This window comes from Podarcis cretensis (genome assembly GCF_951804945.1).
Source record: "Podarcis cretensis genome assembly, chromosome: 12".
Taxonomy (NCBI): Eukaryota; Metazoa; Chordata; class Lepidosauria; order Squamata; family Lacertidae; genus Podarcis; species Podarcis cretensis.
In genome coordinates, this window is record NC_137181.1 from 6787538 (window position 1) to 6806166 (window position 18629).

Below are 18629 nucleotides of genomic sequence, written 5' to 3' on the forward strand. Positions count from 1 at the left end.
TAAAAAATGTTCTATCCTTCTTTGGCACCAGTTGGCTAACCATGCCCAGGAGAAAGGCCTCTGGTTTCTTCAGGAAGGTATATTTGAATACCTTTTTCATTTCATTATAAATCATCTCCCAGAATGTCTTAATCCTTGGGCATGTCCACCAAAGGTGAAAGAATGTACCTTCAATCTCATTACATTTCCAACATTTATTATCGGGCAAATGGTAATTTTTTGCAAGCTTGACTGGTGTCATGTACCACCTGTAAATCATTTTCATTAAGTTTTCTCTTAGGGCATTACATGCCGTAAATTTCATACCTCTGGTCCATAACTGTTCCTAGTCAGCCATCATTATGTTATGTCCAACATCTTGTGCCCATTTAATCATAACTGATTTCACCATTTCATTCTGAGTGTTCCATCTCAGCAACAAGTTATACATTCTTGACAAATGCTTAGTTTTTGGATCAAACAATTCTGTTTCCAATTTTGATTTTTCTACCTGGAAGCCAACTTTTTTGTCCGAATTATATGCCTCCATTATTTGGTAATAATGAAGCCAATCTCGCACTTTATTTTTCAATTTTTCAAAACTGCAATTTTATTCTGTCTCCATCTTGTTCCAAAATTTCCCAATATTTCGGCCATTTGGCCTCCATAACGGAAACGCCATTTACCTTCCTGCCGGAGTGGTACCTATTTATCTACTTGCACTTTGTGCTTTCGAACTGTTAGATTGGCAGGAGCTGGGACCGAACAACGAGAGCTCACCCTGTTTCAGGGATTCAAACTGCCAACCTTCCGATCGGCAAGTCCTAGGCTCTGTGGTTTAACCCACAGTGCCACCTGCGTCCCTTAGGGCCAGCTTTACATATACAGTGGTGCCTCGCAAGACGAAAATAATCTGTTCCGTGAGTCTCTTCGTCTAGCGGTTTTTTCATCTTGCGAAGCATCCCTATTAGCGGCTTAGCGGATTAGCGCTATTAGCGGCTTAGTGGCTATTAGCGGCTAAGCGGCTATTAGCGGCTTAGCGGCTTAGAAAAAGGGGGGGGGGGAGGGAAAAAACTCGCAAGACTCGCAAGACGTTTTCATCTTGCGAAGCAAGCCCATAGGGAAATTCGTCTTGCGAAGCGCCTCGAAAAACGGAAAACCCTTTCGTCTAGCGGGATTTTCGTCTTGCGAGGCATTCGTCTTGCGGGGCACCACTGTAATTTATTCGTTTTAGTATCCTAAAGAAAAACCTGTAAGCTGCCTTGGCGGAAAGGCAGTATGTCAAGGCAATGAATAAATAAATATTTGTGGTCTTTCCTAGTAAAGGGGGGGGGGGCGGTTCTGAAAGATTAATCTAAGGCTCCTGAGTGTACATTTCTCCCTGCACACTTAATAAGTACAGCGTGCACTCTTATTGTCCAATGGATTGCCAGCACATTGGCCAAAATGAGAGGGATGTTTACTCACAGAAACCCTGTCCCCTGATGCTGGAAACCCTTTGATATCCTTACTGTGCTTTAAGGGATTTTTTATTTTATTTTAGTCATTGTGGTCATACATGTAATTATTTCATTTTTATCCATACGTCCTTGAAAGAGGTCAGATCAGAACACCTGCCCCCCCCATTGTCTTCATTTTGGTAGAATGCACCCAGATGTTGCTGGAACACCAGCTGCCACAATTTTGTTTTTAAAATCTTTCCATGTTTTTAACCTCTCCATGTCCATTTCTTGAAAGGTAAAAGGGCTTCACGAATCCTAGCTCAGGATGTCATCAGGGTTCCAGGAAAGGAGAGTAATGGACTACATGGAATTGGCGGAAATGACTGGCAGAATCCGAGACCAGGGAGAAGAGTTGGTGGAAGAAGATTGGAAGAAATTTAAAATCTATTTACAGAAACACTGTAAAATTATTGAATGTTAATGACGTTGGAATGAAACGAAGTGGTTCTAGCAATAAGGCAAAACAAGAATACGCAAGAATGGATTGATATTAGAATGGATTGATATTAGATGAAAATTTGAAGTTATAATATGTGAGGATAAACAATTAAGGGTAAATTAAGAGGGTATGGATTTGCTGAACAAATTTTTAAATGGAATACAAAAAAGGGAGGTGTGAGGAAGTCATGAAAATAGGTTAATGAGTGGTAAGATACTAGAAAGAGGGATTTTTCTTTTTTCTTTTTTCTTTTTATGTTTAATTTTGGATTTTGTATTTTCCTGTGTTTTTCTTTACTGTTTTGTAACCCTTTTTTGTTGTTGTTAAAATTTAATTTTTTTTTTTTTTTAAAGGAGAGCACCCAGGAAGGCTGCAGAGTGCAGGCTGCCAGAGGGATGATTTATGAGCCAAAAACAGTGACATCATTCCGGAGACACTGTCCTTTTGAGGCTTTTGAGACATCTTCCACTGAAACTTTTGAAAAACTATTGAGAAACTTTACTTTTGGGACGTCTTCTGTTGATACTTTTGAAAGACTATTGTGAGACTGTCCTTAGACATCTGTTTTGAACACATGGCTTGACGGTCCTCGCTACCACTCTGTTATATTGTATATAAGAACTTTGATTGGCTTACTCCTATAATTTGAATGATAGCATCATTCTATTATATATTTTCTACTAACTATTAGCCTACGTGTTGTGTTTGTATTGTTGTGATTAAAAGTAAAGGTACCCCTGACCATTAGGTCCAGTCGCAGACGACTCTGGGGTTGCGCGTTCATCTCACTCTATAGGCCGAGGGAGCCGGCATTTGTCTGCAGACAGCTTCTGGGTCATGTGGCCAGCATGACTAAGCCGCTTCTGGGAAACCAGAGCAGCGCATGGAAATGCCGTTTACCTTCCCACCAAAGCGGTACCTATTTATCTACTTGCACTTTGACGTGCTTTCGAACTGCTGGTTGGCAGGAGCAAGGACCGAGCAACGGGAGCTCACCCCGTCGCGGGGATTCAAACCGTAACCTTCTGATCGGCAAGCCCTAGGCTCTGTGGTTTAACCCACAGCACCACCCGCGTCCCTTACAGCCTATAGGAGTCCAAAAATAAGGTTCAGTCAATAATATTTAAATCCAGGAGCAGAAATGCCCCTTGGAACGACACCCCCAGCCTCCCCTCTTTCTTCCCCTTCTGAAGTTGATGTAGGCAAGAAGGCTGATCAACTTTTGCCAACAGGCTTGTAACACTCCCTTGTCATATCCCAGTTTGACACCTGTCACTTGGCTCCGGGGAAAGCACTTGAGAAACAGCACTAGGTCCAGCCCCACGGACAGGGTTCATCTGCACGCAAGCTCTCAGGAGATGGGCTTTTCGGTCTGCCCCCGGTGGGTTTCCTAAAGCGATGCCCTTTCGTCTCTCCACCGCATGAAATTTAATCTCCCTGGTAAATGACACCCAAGGCTATTTTGGAAATCGGAGGCAGGGCAGGGAGAGGAGCAGGAACGTCAGTAGTCCAACTTGACTGGAGGACGGCTGCCCAAGGGAGGGGCTGCTCACAGGCTAAACTCGAAGCCCTGGAGCTTCTGCTGTGGGACTAGGGGGTCACCTTTAGCACATCCCCTACCTCACTGGGGTTTCTGTTTTATTCTCATGCTGGGTAAGGGGGGACACGACCCAAATTCTGTTGGTCTCCCCATGCCCGCTTGCACCTGCTTCACCCGCTTTGTGCAAACTCAGTAAAGATCTGCTGTCCCGATGAAAGTGGCTTACTACTTCCAGGTTTAACAGGACTTCCAGGTAAGAACCTGAATTTCAGTCTGAATCTGGGTGGCTAGAAAAGCTGGCCAGGAGCCAGCTCTCTTTCTGTGTGCGTCTTGTGCCTATGTTATTTGTGGTTTTCTGTAGCACTGGGGCTAGCAGTACAGATGAAGGTCAAGACATGAGAGTTATCCTCTAGGCTTAGTATGACTTGTGGCTGTGGTCGCCTGTGGTTTCACTGGCAGAGCGATTTGCACAGAGAAAAGATGGGTAGGAGGATTGAAGGAACGAACAGGAGATTTAATTTTTGATTTTTGTTTTGTAACCTGTGTGGGTTGCCAGTGTCTGCCCAAGCGAGGGAGATAATTCTTTTGGAGTGGACGTGCTTGAAGGAGTGATGTTGAGGGTTACCTCCCATCACCATTCTTGTTTTCAACCCAAGTACTAAGACTCACAAAAAGTTTTGTGTTCGGTTAATTGTCTGACCTCGCCACTCTTCTTCTGCTAGTATTTGGCCTTGCCAGAGCCTCCTCCCATGCTCTCAGCTTGCATTTCTACAGATGGGCTTCTGAAAAAAGATGGGGAGTGACAGCTGCGTCTATTTTAAGAGCGGTAGCTCAGTGACATGGAGTGTCTGTGATGGCAAACGATGCCTGGTTGTTTTTTTTGCATTTATGCAGAATGCAGATCCATATAGAAGGTATGAGCTTTTTTCAATGGGACACACAGGAGACATAGTGAATGCGGCTTTTGCTAAAGCTGCACGCCTATGCCCACTTTCTGGGAAATAAGGCTGTTCGCACAACTATACGTTTAACTTACTACACTAGGGATTACAGTGGTACCTCGGGTTACATACGCTTCAGGTTGCAGACTCCGCTAACCCAGAAATATTACCTCAGGTTAAGAACTTTGCCTCAGGATGAGAACAGAAATCATGCTCTTGCGGCGCAGCAGCAGCAGGAGGCCCCATTAGCTAAAGTGGTGCTTCAGGTTAAGAACAGTTTCAGGTTAAGAACGGACCTCCAGAACGAATTAAGTACTTAACCCGAGGTACCACTGTATATAGATATATCTGAAATTTCATGCATATCAGTTAATATCTTGACCCTGCTCCACTGAATTGAAATTTCAGCCTTCACAACATAGGAAAATGGCCAAGAAAATGACACAAGGAGGTTTGCAGGCAGAAAGAAGTAAGTGACAGAGTGAGGCCAGTAGCGTGTTTCTGAAGGGTAGGGCGTTGTAACATCAGAGAAGTAGCGCCGTTTGCTCAAGAGAGGAGAAGAGCTGACAGTGTTTTATATAAGGATTAGAGGAAGTAGAAAACTGATCAGGTGGTAGGCATCTGTGCTTGCTGATGAGCAATCTGGGGCAGAAATGGCTGACTCAACTCAGCTCTAGGCTTTTGGTATGAGGTCTGGCATGGGTGGCATGAGCATGCGGCCTAACTTTGGGGCACAAGGTCAACACTTGCCAGAATCGGGTGTCACCATATTGATTAAGGGTGGTGTGGAACTCTATGTGCTGACAGCAAATACGTCTTCTGGTTAACAGCAATAAAGAGGTGGGGAGGGGAAATCATTATAAAGGACAGGCAGTGGCACGAAGCCCTTAACCCAGTGTTGGCCAAACTTGGCTCTCCAGCTGGTTTTGGACTACAACTCCCATCATCCCTAGCTAAGAGGACCAGTGGTCAGGGATGATGGGAACTGTAGTCCCAAAACAACTGAAGGGCCAAGTTTGGCCAACGGTGCCTTAACCCTTCCTTCCAGGCCTTCCCCCCTTCCACTTGACTTTTCTTCCTGGTGGGTGACACAGTCAGGAGGTCCTTGAAATGGAAAATTAATAAATCAATGGGTTCGTGCACTTGGTTGGAGTTGCTACTTAAAACATACTCCTAAAGAAGGATAATTCCAAAATGCGTCGGGCCTCTATTTTCAGCCACCTGGAGTTTTCCTTCTCCTTTGCCCCATTAGTGGTGCATTCCAGGTTTTCTTAGGGTTAAGCACATGGGTGGGTGTCTACAGTGAACCATAAACTCCAGATTTCCCAGCTTTCATTTTAGAAAGGGAATAGGTTTCTAACATCTGGAGAACCTGAAATTGTAGGGAAAATGAACAAATGCTATTCTCAATGAAACGAAACGAAACCAGGAGCTTTCCAGTTCCACTTACCCACAACCTACTTCACACATAATGTTAAACCATAGTTAAAAGCAAACTAGGGTTGAACGTGAGCACCCAGTGTGCTAATCGTCTCCCCAACCCTCCCATTCTGGCTGGGAAATAAGCCAGAGTCCAGTTTACTGTGATACCTGAACCTTGGCTCATGGTTTGCTTCCTCCAAATAATCCATGAGCTGTAAGCCAAAAACAAACCATGGTTACTGTTTGTGGTTTTGGTCAACAAAATAGACTTGTTTCCCAGCAACATGGCGGCATCAGGAACTAGGGAGGAGTAGAGCAAGACGTTTTCAGCAGTGTACACAGAGGGATGTAGAAAATGGGAATTCCCCAAAGATTAGAATTGGGATCCACTTTTTCCTACTTCTGTGTAAATGCTCTACGCCTAGGGGTGAGCAGTGATGTAGTCAAGTTTGCTGATTAAAAAATTGTTCAGGGTAGTTAAAGCAACTAGGAATTCCAAGGAGCGTCAAAAAATATCTCTCCAGATTGGGTGAATGGGCAGTAAAATGGCAAATGCCATTCAGTGCAAGCAAGTGTAAAATGATTCACAATGGGGCAATTAAAAAATAAATAAATCTCACATATACACTTATGCGGGGAGGGTCTGAACTGTTGGTGACCAACCAGGAATGAGACCTTGGGGTTCTAATGTATAATTTTATGAAAATGTCGGTCTAGTGTGCAGCAACTATGAAAAATGCAAATTCCATGGCAGAGATAATTACGAAACACAAAACTGCCAATATCGTTATGTCATCATACAAATTGATGGTGCATGCTTGGAATACTGTGCACAGTTCTATCCACCTCACCCTCAGAAAAGAACATTATAGAGTTGGCAAGGGTTCAGAAAACAGCAAACCCAAATCATCAAGAGGTTGGAGCGACTCTGCTACGATGAAATGCTACAGCATTCCTTGTTTTTTTTTAGTTTAGAGAAAAGGCAAATAAGGTGTGACATGATAGAAGTGGATAAAATTGTGTATTTTGTGGCAATGTAGATAATATTGTAACAAAAAAGGACTTCTTCACGCAGAAGACAGTTTTGTTTTTTTTAAAAAAATATTTTTTACCAACCACCAAAACACAAGCAGTGTAACCCCCCAGGCGGCTGATACATTGGGTATACAATATTCAATACTACACATATTCAATAATATTCAATAATAACATATTCAAATCAACCATATGTACACTTCTATATACCTTAACACTCCTCCTTCCACAAGGTTTATTTAACTTTTAACATTTTAATTGCCCCAAATTGTTCAAACCTACTCAAATAGTTCAATCTCTTCTCAAAGCAATCCTCCTCTTTCTCACTGACCTTAAACCCTTTCATCCTTTGTATCTTCACAGGTATTCTAAAATCATATTATTCAGTTTTTTCCTCCTTCTGCATTTTTCCAATTACTCGCTATAACCTATCTGGCTGCAATTACCATCAATTTTACCCATTTGCATTCCTCTTTTGTTTTTAACTCGGCACTACTCAGGCTAATAAGAACCATTAATTTAGTTATTTCCACTGCAGAAGACAGTAAATCTGTGGTATTCGCTCCTACAAGAGATAGTGATGGCTAGCAACTTTGATGATTTTTTGAAAGGGAGGATAAGGCTACTTGCTTCTCGACATGATTATTGCTTCTAGACACAATAGTTATGTTCCATCTCCATTGTTGGAGTCTGTATGCAAGTTGTGCAAAATCACAAGTCAGGAAAGTGCTGTTGCACCCAGGACCTGCTTGAAGGTTTCTCATGGGCATCTTGTTGGCCACTGTGAAAACAGAGTGCGAGCCTATTTCATAAAATTATTCACCGCTTGATTGCAAAAAACCTCAAAGCACTTTACAGATTAATAAAGCAAAATCTATTGATGCGCATAGAGACCTATAAGCTCAGCTAACTAGCCAGGCTAGAGGCTTTGTGCCTATTGTTTTTTTGTAACGCCTAATCTTGTGCTAGGAGCATCTTTACTCCCGAGGTTGTAAACACATTCCTAAGTGTCTACATTTGAAAAGGAGACGAGCTCTGCTCAAATGTCCCAACCCTCTCAGGTAGAAAGGAATGCAAAGGTGCGGCTTAGAGAGAGTTCTTTGTTCGCTTGCTCAATGAATAGGTAATAAAGTAAAGACCATACATGGTATAATTAGTAGATAGATAGATGGATAGATGATAAATACAGTGGTGCCTCGCAAGACGAAAAGAATCCGTTCCGCGAGTCTCTTCGTCTAGCGGTTTTTTCGTCTTGCGAAGCAAGCCCATTGACGGCTTAGCGGATTAGCGCTATTAGCGGTTTAGCGGCTTAGTGGATAAGCGGATAAGCAGCTTAAAAATAAAGGTAAAGGTACCCCTGCCCGTACAGGCCAGTCTTGACAGACTCTGGGGTTGTGCGCCCATCTCACTTAAGAGGCCAGGGGCCAGCGCTGTCCGGAGACACTTCCGGGTCACGTGGCCAGCGTGACATCGCTGCTCTGGCAAGCCAGAGCCGCACACGGAAACGCCGTTTACCTTCCCGCTGGTAAGCGGTCCCTATTTATCTACTTGCACCCGGAGGTGCTTTCGAACTGCTAGGTTGGCAGGCGCTGGGACCGAGCAGCGGGAGCGCACCCCGCCGCAGGGATTCGAACCGCCGACCTTTCGATCGGCAAGTCCTAGGCACTGAGGCTTTAACCCACAGCGCCACCTGCGTCCCAGCAGCTTAGAAAAAGGGGGGGGGAAGGGGAAAAAACCCGCAGGAATTCGCAAGACATTTTCGTCTTGCGAAGCAAGCCCATAGAAAATTCGTTTTGCGAAGCGGCTCCAAAACGGAAAACTCTTTCGTCTAGCGAGTTTTCCGTCTTGCGAGGCATTCGTCTTGCGGGGGACCACTGTAGATATATTACGGTCAGAGACCAGCTTATAAAACACATTTGGGGGTCCAATCCCAGAAGGAAAACAAACATTTGAAACAATGTACAACAATAAATTTAAAATTTATAAGTGCGATAAGCGTATAGACACTTGAAACTTTAAGATAAGCTACCGCAGAGAGATGACCCAGAGTCACCCATGGAACCGAGTTTGGGGATTTTCTTAATGAACTAGTTTAGGTTGGGGGATGGTCTGCGCCTACAGATCTGTACACAGAATCTGGTGACCATCCGAGTCGTCTTATGATCTTTGCCTAACAGGAAAAGGTTGAATTTTTGCTTTTCTGGGAGGTCAGCGAGCCTCACCAGCAGGGGATCAATGGTCTCACTACGTGCCTCTTCTTAAAAGGGACATCTAAAGAACAAGTGCTCTGGGCTTCCTATCTCCCCCAATGAACAGGCGCAAAGTCTCTGAGCATATGGGACTTTTTTAAAGGATCCTTCCAGGACCAGCGAGGGCAGAGCCGAGCTTCTGGCGTGTATAATTAGTATTGTGTTATAACTTTAGATTGGAGAAGGTTTATGCATATCTACAGTGGTGCCTCGCAAGACGAAATTAATCTGTTCCGCGAGTCTCTTCGTCTAGCGGTTTTTTCGTCTTGCGAAGCAAGCCCATTGACGGCTTAGCGGATTAGCGCTATTAGTGCTATTAGCGGCTTTTAGCGGCTTAGCGGATAAGCAGATAAGCGGCTTAGAAAAGGGGGGGGGGGAGGAAAAAAAACCTGCAGGAACTCGCAAGACATTTTCGTCTTGCGAAGCAAGCCCATAGGAAATTCGTTTTGTGAAGCACCTCCAAAATGGAAAACCCTTTCGTCTAGCGGGTTTTCCGTCTTGCGAGGCATTCGTCTTGCAAGGCAACACTGTACTGCTTTAATAGATAACAGCTATGTATATTAAGGAGGCCCCACCCTTTTGGTGTTTTGCTCAGTTTTTGGAGAGGGATCCCACTGAGCCATTATCGCTGGCAATAAAATCCTTTGTTTTCTCACTGCTGCATGGAGATTTCCTTCAGCCTCAAACGTTGATTTTTGCAATACTATGTTCTTACGTTGACACTGTGGATTCACAATAAAGCATAGTTTGTTTTAACTGTGGTTTACTGTGGAAACTGGGCCGTAATCCAGCAAATCAGAATAACACATTACCCTCATGTAGGGCCTGAATTTATGAGAGAACGATGCTGATTCAAATCTTCCCAGAAGTTCTGGTTTTTGTGCCGGCAACACTAAACCACTAATGGCAGCAAGTGACCTCTACTGCATATTTCCTCCATGTTTTATCTTTGTGTCAGAAGTGGAACTATAGGCAGCTGTATTCTGGAAAATGTTTGATGAATTGTATTTTATCTGTGAAAAATTTATATATACAGGTGAAATTCAAAAAATTGGAATATCGTGGAAAAGTTCATTTATTTCGGTAATTCAACTTAAAAGGTGAAACTAATATATGAGGTCGACTCATGACATGCAAAGTGAGATATGCTTCTACTTCTCAGAGGTCCAATCTTGCTCGATTTACAATCCTTGTTTTGCTGATTTTCTTGAATAGTCTAATTTTCTGAGATTGTTAATTTGGGGTTTTCATAAGCTGTACGCCATGATCATCGCAATGATAACAAATCAAGGCTTGACATATCTTGCTTTGCATGTCATGAGTCTATCTCATATCTTAGTTTCACCTTTGAAGTTGAATTAGTGAAATAAAGGAACTTTTCCACGGTATTCTAATTTTTCAAGTTTCACCTGTATATACTGTAGGCAACTGTCAGCCTTCTGAGGGCAGGCATTTTGAATAACATTTTCTGGAGTCTCTCCTAACAACCTGGCCCTTTGAATGAGGCATTATTCAGTGCTTTCAGATGCTGAACGTGAAATTAGCTTATTGATCCCAGGTGCTAGATCAGTTTGTAGTTTTTGAAAACCAATTTCTGAGGTAACTTTCTCTCACCCAGCCCCCTCCCCCCCCCAACATGGCAGAAGAAGGCAGCTGCCCACTTCAATGGAAGCTTTTCTGGGCCTCAGATTTGTGTGGGGTGGGGTGGGGTGGCCATGATTAGAAAAGGGACAGTGGTACCTTGGTTTGTATACATCTTGGTTTGCATACGTTTTGGATTACAAACACCTTCAAACCTGGAAGTGCATTTCCTGGTTTGCAACCTTTTTTTGGATTACAACCCTTTTTTTTTTTTTTTGGATTACGAACAATTTTTTTGGGAGGCCCCATTGGCGAAAGCACACCTTAGGTTAGAACCTGTTTTGGTTTACAAACGGACCTCCGGAATGGATTATGGTTGTAAAGCAAGGTACCACGGTCACAGATGCTTCAGGTTGCGGTTTTTTGGGTTACCGACCCGCTGAAACCTGGAAGCACCGGAATGGGTTACTTCTGGGTTTCGGGGGTTGCACATGCTCAGAAACGCTAAATCACGCTTTGCACATGGGCCAAAGCGCCAAATTGCAACCCGTGTGTGCGCAGACGTGGCGCTGTGGGTTGCGAACGCTTTGAGTTGCGAACGTGTATCCTGCACAGATCACGTTCGCAACCCAGGCGTCCACTGTACTGCTTTTTGAATTACACAAGATACAAACAAGCCGTGTGGTGTGAGGGGGGAAATTTTCACACGGTCGCCTCATGCCAGTGTGACGTAAGAGTTACTGTGTTGGGGCTACGGCCTTGGAGGCCATGGTTCGAATTCACTGCTCAGCCATGAAGCTCTCTTGGGCCTGCCACTGCCTAACTGGCGCCACAGGGTGGTTGTGAGGATAAAAATGGGGAGGGGAAGAACCACGGACACAAAATGAGCTCTTTGTGTGGAGGGAAGGGTGATAAAAAATAAAATAAATAAAATAAAATAAAATGAATTAGAATAGAATTAGAATAGAATTAGAATAGAATTAGAATAGAATAGAACAGAATAGAATAGAAATAATAGAATAGAATAGAATAGAATAGAATAGAATAGAATAGAATAGAATAGAATAGAATCTGGAAGGACTTTTCACCTTAAAATTTATTTGGGGATTTTTAGTTGAGAAAAATGGTGAGAAAGGGTGTGGGATACAGGTTTATAATATCATGCAAGGTGTGGAGATAAAAGATGGATAAGAATTTCTCCTTCATGATACTTGTGAAACTGACTTGCCAGGAATTTCAGGTGAGACAAAAGCGAAATCTTCAAGATGCACATAATTCGTTTATGAAATATGCTGCTACAACACACAGTGCTGACCGCCGACTCAGGCCACATCCAGACTTCCTTTTGTTCTGTGCTTTCAGGGGTGGGCTTGGGTAATATTTTGTAATATGGCACCCTGTGCGAGGCCAAAATTTGCCAGCCCAAAAGGGATCTTCTCAGTTATGGATCTTCTCAATTTTGCACCCCTTTGGCTCGACGACCTGTGCAAGGGAACTGCCTGGACCGTCCTAAATCAGGCGCTGATTCTTTCCAGGCCCAGGAGTACACTTTAAAGCTCTGTAACCAAGGTGTGTGTGTGTGTTTGTTTTGCCCTGGTACTTTCCCCAGGAAAACCTGTGTTTTGCTGCTGAAAAGGAGCAAACAGCAGTCGGTGGAAAACCCAATCCAAGAAAAATCCAGCTTTTCCCTACTAAAGCACCAGGGCAAAACAGACAGACAGACAAACAAACAAACAAACAAACAAACAAACAGCTGCAATGACAAAACCATGCTTGGACATGGTGTTTTAAAGTCCAGACCTGTTCGTAGAAACATGGTGTCAAAGCTGCCTCCAGGTCCCAGCTCACAGAGGACCAACGCTAGGCTGTAGTTATGTACAAAAGTCTTTATTGAGATTCAGTTTCCATTTTAAAGCCGCAGCGTGCAGCTCTACGTCTCGACCTTAGACCAGCGAAGTCCCGTCTGAGTCTCCTCCCCTTCCACACCAGTTTAAGACCCTCGCCTTGCTCCACCTCTTCCTAAGTTCCTTTCTCCTCTGGGCCCTCCTGCCCGCTAGGGTCTCATCCTTCCTGGACTCCTCTGACGCTGACCCTGACGATTCTTGCCCCTCCTTCCAGCGGGCTTTAGGACCTGGTTCCCTATCCGGGCTACCTTCTGTGCCACTCGCCTGTACCTTTGAACTTGGCGCGCGCGCCCAGCCTGCAACTTTCCTCTTGACCGTTAACTCGCTCTCCGATGGAGGCGTGGTCCACCCTGACTCATCTTCTCTCGCTGGTGGTGCATATGTGGGCTCTGACACCTGGGACTCCTCCCCCCCACTACGCTCTGGTGGGGAAGCTGGTCCTGATTTCCAACTGCTGCTCTGGGAGTCCCCGCTGGCCCCTTGCTTCTGGGGTGTCCCCCTTGGGTCCCCCCTTGCCCTGCCCATCGGCGCCCCCTTCTGTGAATCTTCCGATTCGCTGGAGAGGCTCATGGAATCTATCGGGCTGCTGTCATATTCTCCTACGCTGCCCTCGGATTGCTCCCCCTCGCTCTCCATCTCCTCCCCTCCCTGCGCTCCCGCTGAGTCCCTGACACATGGCAACAAAAGGAAGTCTGGATGAGCCCTAGTTGGCTTTTCTAATCCAGGTATTCTCAGGGGCTTCTAGTGGTGATTTGCTTATTTTAAAATATTTTAAAATAAATAAATCATCACTAGGAGCTGCTGATCAGGCAGGGATATGGGGGTGTCCTAGACCTGAACTGTTAAGGAACATGCAAATTAATACAAGAATCTTGAACATGGCACGGTAACTAATATATGATGGCTATATTCAAACTCCAGCTTCAGGAAAAGTATGCCTCTGAGAACCAGTTGCTGGGGGATACCAGAAATAATAATAATAATAATAATAATAATAATAATAATAATAATAATAATAAATTTTTATTTATATCCCGCCCTCCCCAGCCGAATCCGGGCTCAGAGCGGCTAACAACAATAAAACTAACACAGCATTCTAAAATCAATTCATTCTAAACTCAATTCATTCTAAAATCAATTCATTCTAAAATCAATTCATTCTAAAATCAATTCATTCTAAAATCAATTCAAAATCAAATTAATGGCAACCATTGCGCTAGAGTTCTGTGAGGATTACCAAAGGAGGGAGTCAGGCTGTGCCTTGGCCAAAGGCCTTGTGGAACAGCTCTGTCTTGCAGGCCCTGCAGAAAGATGTCAAGTCCCGCAGGGACCTAGTCTCTTGGGACAGAGCGTTCCACCAGATCGGGGCCACGGACGAAAAAGCCCTGGCTCTGGTTGAGGCCAGCCTAACCTCTCTGTGGCCTGGGACCTCCAAGGTGTTTTTGTTTGAAGACCGTAAGGTCCTCCATGGGACATACCAGGAGAGGCGGTCCTGTAGGTACGAGGGTCCTAGGACCCAAAAGAGGGGACCACGATTCTCATGTCTTGCTTGTGAGGTTTTGGCCACTGTGGGAAACACCATGCTGAACTAGATGGACTTATGGCCTGATCCATTAGGGCTCCTCTTACATTTTTCAGTTGCTAAGAATTTAACCATCTTATGGAGATACAAAAAGCTAGTAGCTGGGTTTTGTATCTCCAGCACCAGATAGTCTAAATAAAGGCATCATTTCGCATTGTGATTCATGAACTGATATAACTGGGTTGAAATGATGAATGGATTTTCAGTAACACCATCAGAGACACATATTTGGACCCAATGATATCAGTTTCCCACTGAGTTAATCAACTGGTTCAAACTCCTAATTTGGGAGGGTTAGTCAGACTTTTGGGGTATGTAGTTGCTTTATAGTCTATTTTTGGTGGTATGATGACTTGTCTCAGTCTTTTTGAGAGATGTGCATACAAGTGGTGTTTGTGCTTGTGGTTTTTCAGTGTGGGGATGAGGCTTTACACTGCAATTTTAGTGGACTTGGTTGGGAAAATACAAAGAGCTGAATATATAAAGCGCTGTGGTGCCCACTGGATGTTTTGTACTATAACTCCCATCAGCCTCAGCTAGGGATGGGCAGATTTTGGCAGTTTCTCAGTTTCCAATTTTTCTATTCTTAAGTTCATCCCATTTCTCGGTAGGGCCTTTTTGGTAGTGGCGCCCGCCCTGTGGAATGCCCTCCCTTCAGATGTGAAGGATATATCTTCTTTTTAAAAGACATCTGAAGGCAGCCCTGTTTAGGGAAGTTTTTAATATTTAATGCTGTATTGTTTTTAACACTTGATTGGAAGCCGCCCAGAGTGGCTGGGGAAACTCAGCCAGATGGGTGGGGTATAAATAATAATAATAATAATAATAATAATAATAATAATAATAATAATTATTATTATTATTTCTGCATCAATTTGAATTTTTTAAGAATTCTTCATGAATATTCACCAACATTTTAGTTCAAATTTTGCCGAATATATACACATTTTTGTATGCAGTTTCCCCTAGTGTAATGCATTTCTGTATGTTATTTTCACAAGCAGGCACACTCCCACATTGTTGTGCACATCATTTGGTTGGAGAAGTGCGCTACAAAATTCAGAGATGTGAATTCCAAAGAAGAGCTGCGTTTTGGTTCAAGAAGTTTCAAGAAGTATGAATTTGGGATGTTCATATTAGAGAGTGACCTGAACCAAAATTCTCTCCCATTTCAAGCCCCTGTCAGCATGGCCAGTGGTCAGGGATGAGTTATAGTCCACAGCACTTGGAATAATAGAATAATAATAATAATAATTTATTATTTGTACCCCGCCCATCTGGCTGGGTTTCCCCAGCCACTCTGGGCGGCTTCCACAAAGACCAAAAATACACTAATATGTCACACATTAAAAACTTCCCTGAACAGGGCTGCCTTAAGATGTCTTCTGAATGTCAGGTAGTTGTTTATCTCTTTGACATCTGATGGGAGGGCGTTCCACGGGGCGGGCGCCACTACCGAGAAGGCCCTCTGCCTGGTTCCCTGTAGCTTTGCATCTCACAATGAAGGAACCGCCAGAAGGCCCTCGGCGCTGGACCTCAGCGTCCGGGCAGAACGATGGGGGTGGAGACGCTCCTTCAGGTATACAGGGCCGAGGCCGTTTAGGGCTTTAAAGGTCCACACCAACACTTTGAATTGTGCTTGGAAACGTACTGGGAGCCCAATGTAGGTCTTTCAAGACTGGTGTTATGTGGCCTCGGTGGCCGCCCCCAGTCACCAGTCTAGCTGCCGCATTCTGGATTAGTTGGAGGACACCCCATTGCCTACCCCGCTTTAAGAGATCGCCAGCCGATGGTCTGTAGGCAACACCTGAGCCAATCTTGTCTGGGCAGCCTCTGGATTGGTCATAACAGGACTGGTCATCATAACATATGCTGGCCTTGCAATGTCTTATCCTGCAATTTTCATTTCAGTGGTCAATTTCCAACTGTATTAACAAAAAGTTATTTAAAAAATGATTTACCCAAAAAGAAATCCAGAGCATGCCCCCACTTGCTTAATAATAATATTATTATTATAATTTATTGCTTATACCTTGCCCATCTGCCTGGGTTGCCCCAGCCACTCTGGGCAGCTTCCAACAGAATATAAAAAACATAATGAAACATCAGACATTAAAAACTTCCCGATAGAGCTTTCATCAGATGTCTTTGGAAAGTCATATAATTGTTTATCTCTTTGACATCTGATGGGAAGGCATTCCCCACAGGGTGGGTCCTGAGGAGGCCCTCTGCCAAGTTCACTGTAACTTCACTTCTCGCAGTGAGGGAACCGCCAGAACGCCCTTGGAGCTGAACACTGGGGGTGGAAATGCTCCTTCAGGTGTACCTTATAGGAGATTGACGAATGTTTCCTATTTCCAATTATGGTGAAATGGTAATTAGCTTGGAGAGGGTAAATGCTTTAGCATCCAACTGTACTGTGGTACCTCTGGTTGCGTACGGGATCCGTTCTGGAGGCCCGTTCACAACCTGAAAAGAACGTAACCCGCATCTGTCCGTCTGCGCATGCACGGGTCGCGATTCGCTGCTTCTGCACATGTGCGTGATGTCATTTTGTGTGTTTGCGCATGCACGAGGGGTGAAACCCGGAAGTAACCCGTTCCGTTACTTCTGGGTTGCCGCGGGACGCAACCTGAAAACGCACAACCTGAGGCAAATGTAACATGAGGTATGACTGTATGTGTATGTGTATGTGTATGTGTATGTGTATATGTATATGTATATGTATATGTATATGTATATGTATATGTATATCCTCTGCAAGTGAATGAAGTTTTGTAATTCCGCTCAGATTCTTGACAGATTGGCTTTGAATGTGTTCAGGCTTAACTGCCTAAAGCAATCAGGTGAGGATTCTCTGTAATGAAAGACCAGCTTGAAGGTCAGACGCTGTGCTCTTCAAAGCTGGAAACATTATGGTCCAGAAATTCAGGCTTTTTGTGGCTGCTGTCAGATACTTTAATGCTATGAAGGGTTAAAAAACAACAACCTGCCATTGCTCTTACAGTTGTTTCCCCCCCTCTTTTTTTCTTTCCAGGCCATCAAGATGGATTTCAGCTCTTACAGTGGAGTCCCCAGGTTCCTGACCAGGCCTAAGGCCTTTGTGGTATCCATGGGGAAAGATGCCACACTCAGTTGCCAGATCATTGGAAATCCCATCCCGCTGGTCAGCTGGGAGAAGGATAAACTTCCTATCCAGACAGGGGGAAGATTTAAAATGGTGGAAGATGGCGACCTATATCGTTTAACCATTTATGACTTGAGTCTGGACGACAGCGGTCAATATATCTGCAGGGCCAAGAACTCGATTGGGGAAGCTTTTGCCGCAGTTAGCATCAAAGTTGGGGAGCAGACCACTGTGACAGAATCGGCACCTTATTTCATCCAGAAGCCCACTTCTATCCGAGTCATCATGGGAGAAGACGCCATGTTCAAATGCATTGTCCAGGGTAGCCCACCCCTTTCAGTGAACTGGGAGAAAGACGGGAGGCACCTGGGCGGGCGGTCAGAGTCCAACCGCATCCAGATTGAGACCCAGGGGGAGAAAAATGCCCTCAAGATCCAAAGCACTCGGTTGGTGGACAGCGGGACGTACACTTGCCGTGCAGAGAACCCTCTTGGGGCCACCAGTGCAGCAGCTGCGTTGGTGGTGGACACGCCAGATTCTTACAGCCCAGGTGGCACAAGGCACGCTATAGACGCAGACAGCAGCAAGACCTCCCCTTTGCTCTCACACTTGCAAAAAAGGCGAGAAGAAATCAGGAAGACAGACCTAACCACTGCTGACTCTCTGATCTCCACGGCATACACCTCCATGGAAGGGCGGTCAAAACTCGGCCTGAGCCTCTCCCTTGACTATGAGAGGGCCGCCAGTTTGACAGCAAAGAGCTTCCGGGGCGATGGTGGTTCTTACTACGGGGTAACGACGCGTACTTTCACCGTCACAGAGGGGAAACATGCCAAGATGAGCTGCTACGTGACGGGAGAACCCAAGCCAGAGATTGTTTGGAAGAAGGATGGCGAGGTCATCCTCGAAGGGCGGAGGCACATCATCTACGAGGATGAGCAGGAGAATTTTGTGCTGAAGATCCTCTTCTGCAAACAGGTTGACAACGGCCTCTACACATGCACGGCTTCCAACCTGGCAGGGCAAACATACAGCTCTGTGCTGGTCACAGTCAAAGGTGAGTAGCTGTGTTTCACAATGGCTTGGGCTAATGGCATGTCCCAGTTCCATTTATTGTTGTTTTTTATTTTTTATTCATTTTTATTAAGTTTCCCATTTTAACAATCCAATCAAATCACATTGAATGTTCCAAATTATACAAGTACATATCAAATAGTCCAAATATTCTGCCTAAATTATAATTTTTTTGTTGGGACTTCCCATGCTTCAGGTTCGGGGGGACGGGACTCTGATCATCTCATATCTCTGCTGCCTTAAATAGTCTTTCC

General features: G+C 44.5%; 1 protein-coding gene across 29 annotated transcripts in view; it reads left to right on the forward strand.

The window, feature by feature from the left end:
- The first annotated feature begins 3475 nt into the window (after positions 1-3475).
- OBSCN (obscurin, cytoskeletal calmodulin and titin-interacting RhoGEF) overlaps positions 3476-18629 on the forward strand; it is a 270159-nt gene continuing 255005 nt past the window's right edge. For 17 of the 29 annotated variants that reach the window (XM_079996236.1, XM_079996263.1, XM_079996261.1 and 14 more), the window contains exons 1-2: positions 3476-3713; positions 17212-18358. In XM_079996236.1, coding sequence (XP_079852362.1) covers positions 17221-18358 — 1138 coding nt within the window. In that variant the 5' untranslated portion in view covers positions 3476-3713; positions 17212-17220. The remainder of the gene's footprint in view (positions 3714-17211; positions 18359-18629) is intronic. The other 12 variants (XM_079996242.1, XM_079996241.1, XM_079996248.1 and 9 more) reach the window with 3 other exon arrangements.